This window comes from Limulus polyphemus, unplaced genomic scaffold (assembly GCF_000517525.1).
Source record: "Limulus polyphemus unplaced genomic scaffold, Limulus_polyphemus-2.1.2 Scaffold2207, whole genome shotgun sequence".
Lineage (NCBI taxonomy): Eukaryota > Metazoa > Arthropoda > Merostomata > Xiphosura > Limulidae > Limulus > Limulus polyphemus.
The window spans coordinates 10668-18302 of record NW_013667817.1 but is presented as its reverse complement, the minus strand read 5'-3'; the positions used below and the strand labels follow the sequence as shown (position 1 = coordinate 18302).

The 7635-nt window shown below is 32.1% G+C and overlaps 1 protein-coding gene across 5 annotated transcripts in view; it reads left to right on the top strand.

Annotated features, from left to right (window-relative positions):
* LOC106466252 (ADP-ribosylation factor GTPase-activating protein 1-like) overlaps positions 1–7341 on the top strand; it is a 29850-nt gene extending 22509 nt beyond the window's left edge. For 4 of the 5 annotated variants that reach the window (XM_013926510.2, XM_022394230.1, XM_022394229.1 and 1 more), the window contains exons 11-12: positions 4163–4270; positions 4866–7341. In XM_013926510.2, the coding sequence (XP_013781964.2) occupies positions 4163–4270; positions 4866–5142 (385 nt within the window). In that variant the 3' untranslated portion in view covers positions 5143–7341. The remainder of the gene's footprint in view (positions 1–4162; positions 4271–4865) is intronic. The other variant, XR_002612157.1, reaches the window with a different exon arrangement.
* The last annotated feature ends 294 nt before the right edge of the window (positions 7342–7635 follow it).

Sequence of the window (7635 nt, the reverse complement as noted above, 5' to 3'; positions counted from 1 at the left end):
CTTGTGGTAGTCTGGTGTCATAAGTTCTCATTATCTTCCACTCTGACTTGTGGGAGTCCGATGTCATCAGTTCACATCATCTTCCACTCTGACTTGTGAGAGTCCGATGTCATCAGTTCACATCATCGTCCACTCTGACTTGTGGGAGTCCGATGTCATAAGTTCTCATTATCTTCCACTCTGACTTGTGGGAGTCCGATGTTATCAGTTCATATCATCTTCCACTCTGAATTGTGGTAATCTGGTGTCATCAGTTCACATCATCTTCTGCTCTGACTTGTGGGAGTCTGATGTCATCACTTCTCATCATCTTCCACTTTGACTTGTGGTAGTCTGGTGTCATCAGTTCACATCATCTTCTGCACTGACTTGTGGTAATCTGGTGTCATCAGTTCACATCATCTTCTGCTCTGACTTGTGGGAGTCTGATGTCATCAGTTCACATCATCTTCCACTCTGAATTGTGGGAGTCTGATGTCGTCAGTTCACTTCATCTTCCACTCTGACTTGTGGGAGTCTAATGTCATCACTTCACATCAACTTCCACTCTGACTTGTGGGAGTCTAATGTCATCACTTCACATCAACTTCCACTCTGACTTGTGGGAGTCTAATGTCATCACTTCACATCATCTTCCACTCTGACTTGTGAGAGTCTAATGTCATCACTTCACAAATGTATCTTGAGTACAAGTACCTTTGTAACACACCTGTTGTATCGTGTACAACAGACTTGTACGTTTTACTAAAATCTTGCTACATTTTGTGTAGATAAACATTGTAAGTTTGGAATATATAGTCAACATTTCTTCAGTACAGGGTTGGTCTGATCATGTGCACATTTGCTTAATGTATGTATAAGAATGTGTTTTCTAATGGCCCAGCTCAAAATTGGAAGTATACATGTTCAGTGAGAAAAACCACATGTACGGACCAGCCGTGATACAGTACCACCTGTAGAAGTGTGTATACTAAAGTCAAATAATGTTTTCATGTGTTTTGTAGTTGATTATTACACTCAAGTTTTCTGTTCTTTCTAACATGCATATACCTTTGTATAAATAGCTAAATTTGATGTCTGAATAGTAAATATTGCAGTAGAAGCATTAATAACAGTTTTTAAGTTAAATTTTACCTTAAGAGGGGCATTAAGCCTTCAAGTAATGTGTATATGTACACACACACACATATATATACGATGGTACTAAATCATTAGGTGAAATTTGGCTAGTTTAACTGACCGGTTGTTACTAACTCGGTGATACTTGTGACACCTGTATTTACTGAAAGGTACCAAGTTGTTTATTATTCTAATAGAGAAACACTTGTAAGAAAATTTTGTGCAGATATCATCGTTTGAGTTAAAATATAGTTGTTTCTGTGGTTACACTGTACATGAAATTATTTTCTTCGGAGTTTTTATTAACTTTCCAATCACGTATTTTGAAGATAGTCAAAATCTTTCAAGTTCAGAATTTTAATGTGGAATTTTTGTTAATTCTCATTTAAAAGCTTCTCGATTTTAATATTCCTAAACTTATGTGATAAGCTGTAGAACTTGTCTTTTCAATTTAATATGATTTTTAAAAATTAATCCTGGTACTAATTTTAAAATTCTGTAATTAATTATCAAGTATTGTTTAGCAACATGGTACGGCACCAAAAAAAAAAAAGTAACGCTAAACTTAAACTGCACGCAACAAAAGAGATGTCGATACAATTAAGAGTACGTAAGATGGTTAAAAACTAATGAGAATTATTGATCGTCAGCTACTACAAAAGATTATACTTGTAAATGTAATTAAACTTTGTTGGTCGATTTTGTCTTCGAGTGATTTATACAATTGTAAGAAAGGGAAAATGGGAAGTATATTGTATAAAATTTCATTAAAGAAGAAGGAAAATCAAGTAACGAAGTTAGCACCGGAATTTAATGGAAGTGGGTTGTTTAGAAATGTTCCAAAAATAGTAGTTCTTTACTGGTTGCAGGAAAAACGAAACAATTTGTCCATTTATCTTGTGTGGATAGTTGGAGCTAAGAAACTATTTTATCTTTTTTCCCCCTGCACTCGCTTATCTTCCGTCGGTCCCCTGTGTCATTTGTCTGCTTTGTCTCAATGTTTATATTCCGTAGTTAAAGACTGGTCTCGCATTCTCAGATTTAATGTTGGGAGCTCGTAAAAAGTAAGTGTTCTTAAATGTGTGTAGAGGACTGTGTTTAAATTGGAAGGAGTGGTTGCTGTGTGTGTGTGTTCTTTAATCAAGGGTTTCCTTTTAACTTACATGTTGATAATAAAAATTGTATTGTTGTCTTTAAACCAAAAACATTGCTTTTATGTTTTGTATTTAAAATTTATTTTCTCTTGATACACGCATTGCAAGTATTTGAAGCTTGTTGTTAAAAATGTATGTTATTTGCACAAAAAGCATAGTTTTCTGTTGCTGTTTATATGCAAGTTTTTATTTGAAGTTTTATTGTTTCCTATTGATATGTATACTGTTTTATTTGAAGTTTGTTTTATGTTGATGTACATTTTGTACAAGAAACTTTCATGTGGATGTAAATATTGTTTGGTTTGAACTCTGTATTCTGTTGATATGTGTATTGTTTGGTTTGAACCCTGTCTTCTGTTGATATCTATATTGTTTGGTTTGAACCCTGTCTTCTGTTGATATCTATATTGTTTGGTTTGAACTCTGTATTCTGTTGGTATGTATATTGTTTGGTTTGAACCCTGTCTTCTGTTGGTATGTATATTGTTTGATTTGAACCCTGTCTTCTGTTGGTATGTATATTGTTTGATTTGAACCCTGTCTTCTGTTTATGTATTGTATTAGAAATTTGTTTTTTGTTTATACACATTGCTAGTTTTCTGTAAATATTTCTTTAAAGCTCAGTATCATTGTGTGTAAGTTTAAATTGTAGTTGTACATAAATTGTTATATTTGAAGGTATTTTTTTTCTGTTAACCTCTAAAGCAAGATGACTTATTTTTTATAATCATATACTGTACAGTGTTAAAAGCTTACTGAGGAGTATCTATTTAGTGTGCAAAGTTTTATGGGTGACATTTCTAGTACACAATGTTTGTTTTGCTCTAAATATCTATTGTAAAGTCTAATGAGGATTTGTGTATGGTGTGTGTGATGCTGTGGGCTTTTAAGCATAATTATTTTCACAAAACTGTATTTGTGAGGTCCAGTATTAAATTCTATATAAACTTCAGTGAAACAGATGTTATGTTGAAGTTGCATCTTAAGGCTCATTACTAGAGCATTACGTATTTGAAGATACATGTGCGTTGTTTGTACCAATCGTGTATGGTAGTAGTTTAGGTCTGTCTCCTTGCAGGGCATCTCTTGTGGAAGTATACTGAGTTAGGATATTTGTTTTACTGAGAACTCATAATTACATCCACCATTAAATTAAAGGTCGTTGGTTAGCGTATTCTAACAGCTGTAACTTGTAATGATTCAGATGTTAGAGGAATACTACACAAAATCATGTATTCGTTTGAAAGAAATTAAGTCATAATAACAATTGTAGAATTCCATAAAAATCAGAAATTTTGGTTTTGATTTTTAAAAAATGGGTGTAGATAAAAAAAAAAAAAATAGTTATACGGTAGGGCTTGAGTTGGGATGAAGAAACAGCCATCAAAAATTTAGTGGTTGATGAAAGAAAAAATGACAAAAAAAAAGCAAGGGACTTTGAAGGTAACGAAAGAACTTCAGACATCAACACATTTCTGCTCTTTTAAAAAATAAGGAATGTGTCATTAACGTGAAAAAAAAACGATGCTGACAAAATCAAAATTTATAAGTAAAAATTCCTAATGGCAAAAGATGGATTATGGTAAATAGATTGCACATGTTAGAGGGATCATAGATTTAAAGAGGGATTATAGATTTAAAGAGGGATTATAGACTTAAAGAAAGATTATAGACTTAAAGAGGGATTATAGACTTAAAGAGGGATTATAGACTTAAAGAGGAATTATAGATTTAAAAAGGGATTATACACTTAAAGAGGATTATAGACTTAAATAGGTATTATAGATTTAAAGAGGGATTATAGACTTGAAGATAATCAGTGAAGTGTTTGTTTGTTTCTAATGGTTTAAAGTATGTCACTTTATTTATAACAACTTTACCTTTATCAGAAACCAAGATCCAGATAAGAGTAATACCCCGTTACTGCAAGACCAACTTCAGAGCCCAGACAGAGACTCGGCCGAAGACTGGGGATGCAAGAGCAGTCCAGATAACAGGTGAACGGTAGCTTTAGTTTCTCATTTAAAACTAAGCACGAGACTTGGGAAGTAAGAAAATAACATTTGTTATATGTTTATTTTATATAACTTTGAACTAATCAGATAAACCTGTAAAATTTGTATCTGTGTATCTAATTTAATGGTACTTCTGTTTTTTCAAGACAGACTTTACGTGAAAAAAGAATGAAAGATAGGTGTTCAATTGTATAAAAGCTTTGTTGTCTAACACTCTTCATATGGACGCAGACATGTCTAATATCATTATTGTTGTACTGTTGATACTTTATATTCCCAGCCAATGTCAGATGAAGGAGGTAGTTGTATGGTGTATTTAAACAGTATATTATAACTTAAGTTATATATGTTGGAGTGATATCTTCCTGTGTATAAAATACAGTGTATTTAAACAGTATAACTTAAGCTGTATATTATTTTAGATAAGCAGCTTCGAAGCTGTATGTGAGAAACTTTAACAGAACTCCCAATAAATGATATATATATAAAAAAATGAATATTGTTAAGTAAAGTAGTTATGTTAAACAAATGGAACACTTGTCTCAAATATATAATGCTTGTTTTTTCTTCCCAAAAGTTCACTTACCAAGGGTGGCAAGTCTGCTGTTAATAATGTGTGGGGAACCCCTTCCAGGAATTTCAAGAAGAAACCAAGTTCTTCTTCTCCACAAAAACCGAAGACACGGGATGGAAGATCACCGTTGCTTTCTCGTGCTAAGAAGGGCAAGGAAGGAGAACAGCTGCTAATAGACTTTGGAGATGATAGTGGAGGAGGAAGGAATGACTCGGAAGAGGCTACTTGGGATAACTTTGATGTTAAGAAAGGCTACCAGAAGGTGGCAAGCACAAAATAGTATTAGATATGTTTCCTAGAGCTTTTTAGATGGTTAACATAAATAGAAATTGGTGAAATAAGTCGAAACTTTAAGCTTGTTATTTTGTTTACCAGAAGATATGTGACGATGGACAGATCTATATATTGGTTTGTTTAGCTCAACACTTGAGAGCAAAATGTTCATATTAACTACCACTCTCTTAATGATACCATGATTTACTGTTTAAAAAAAATGGTTTATGTATATTCATGTTGGTTTATTCATTACATGACTAACTTCTCCAGCTCTGGGAAAAAAATAATCTATTCATCAAACCTACATTGATTCACAGATAGTAGAAGTTATACTGTACGGAACATCAAATTGGTTGATGTGTTTTAACCTTAAGAAAAAAAAAGGTCATAAAAGCTTATTGTTCTATTAACATTTTAAGGAATAATCAAAACCAAGTTTGACGAGCCACTCATTGGTTTATTTCTCGTAGAAATTCAAGAATATTTTAAGTTTTTATCTGGAATGTAACGTACTTCAAAGTGGACCTCATTCTCCTGAAGTTAGATTCACTACGATGAAAAGTAATTCACTTGAATAATTACTGTAGTTCATAAACAAGTAGTCTCGTTGTACTGTAAGTTATTACTAAGTTGTTCTAAACGTTAAACACCTCGAGACCTTCTAATTGAGGTTGATGTGTTTATTAACCATACTATATATATAGCAGGGAAGGGTTTTCCGGATATCCAAAATATTTGGTGTATTACAGGAACTTAATACAATACATGAAAACGTTTTGTTTTGTTTGTAAATGTGGTCCAGTGATTTCAACATATTTGTTATGCTATAAGAAACTTAAGATCTAGGCATTGTCAGCTTGAAATTTTTGTAAAACAATTGAATGTTGAAGTACACTGGAAAATTGTTTTGGAATTTTTGTTAGCAGTTAAAAAAAAAAAGGTTTTGATCTATCTGGAGCTAATTCTCATTCCTACTTGAGGACTCATAATTACAATGCCTTTTTTTTTAGTATAATAGCTATTAAAAGTAGTCTGCTAAAGAGAACAGTTCAGCTGAAAAGTTCACGTGTTCTAATCTTGGATACTGTAATACAGGACACACTGGTGCTTTCTATCATTGCTTGTTGTTTTTTTTGAAACCCATTAGCCCTTTTAACTTCTTTTATTGGGTATAACAAGAGCTTAGTTAAACATTTCTCGAAGTATCCGACACGTTTTGAACTTGATGTACATAATACTTGTATGTTAATTTACCTTCAGTCTTCTCCATATTCTCTTGGAGTCAACACTGTTAGGACTTATTGGTACAAGCACTCTCTTTCATTTTCATCGCTTCCATAGCTTGAGAGTATAATAATAATGTTTTGTTTGCAAAGTTAAGATAATGATCACATAAAACTTTATTGTAATGTTTGGGACTGTGATATATTGGATGTGATATTTATTTTAGCTTCTCTGCACAGCCTATTGGATATGTTTCCGTAAAATTTAAATATTAATAATATACATAAGTCTATAAATAAATGATTGTAATAAAAGGCTGTTTTAAAATAGTTGTGTAAAGCTGAAGAAATAAATGGTTATCTTTATGTACAGTTTAAAATTTATATGAACTACGGAAGGTGTACAGAATTTTTTTTTTAACTGTGTATATCTTTTATACATTCCTCCTGGAGATTAAAACTAAACATTTGTCGATCTAACCCTGCATAAAGAACCTATCTAGCAGGACTTTACCAATTTGTTAGTGTTGAGTGGTGCCAGTTGCTGTTTATTAAACTTTGATGGGTTTTTTTCCCCTTTAACCAGCAAAATATATGGGTTAATAGGACAGTTACTGAACCAAAAAAATTGATGTTTCAATTTGATTCCATTTATTTATTGTTTCTGTAACCAGTAAAGTATCTATAAAATAGCAGTGTATGAGACTTTTGTTTTATATTTTTTTTGTAATAAGACTAAGTCCAAATAAGAATTGTTTTCAAAACCAAGTTGTTTCACTGTTAAACATAAATCCTGTATTTATCAGTGTTTAGAGCTGCAGTTAGAAATAAATATTGGTTCCTTGGATATAATGTGAATGTCTTGTTTTTCAAGGTTTATAATTCTCGCTACGTTATTGTCCGAGTAATTTAGAAGTTTGTAACAGGTAAGCATTTTCTTTGTAATATCTAACAAAGAAAATAAAGCCATCAGAATGTTATTAACTCACATTTGTATTACTATCTTGCATGCAAGATAAGAACTTGGCTGGTAAAATCATATTCAGTCATAAAGTTTTGGAGGAGAATAATTCAAAATATAAATACTTTCAACATATAGGTTTGGGTATCGAGCTTTTTTCCTTTTACCTAAAATTTCTTACAATGAACATCCCACACAACTACGATATTTCTCATTAATAAAAGTCCAACCATAATTTTATATCCCATGTGTACATGACCCATCTAAAAAATTTTTCCTGCCAATATTTAAGATAAAATAGAATTATTTTTCT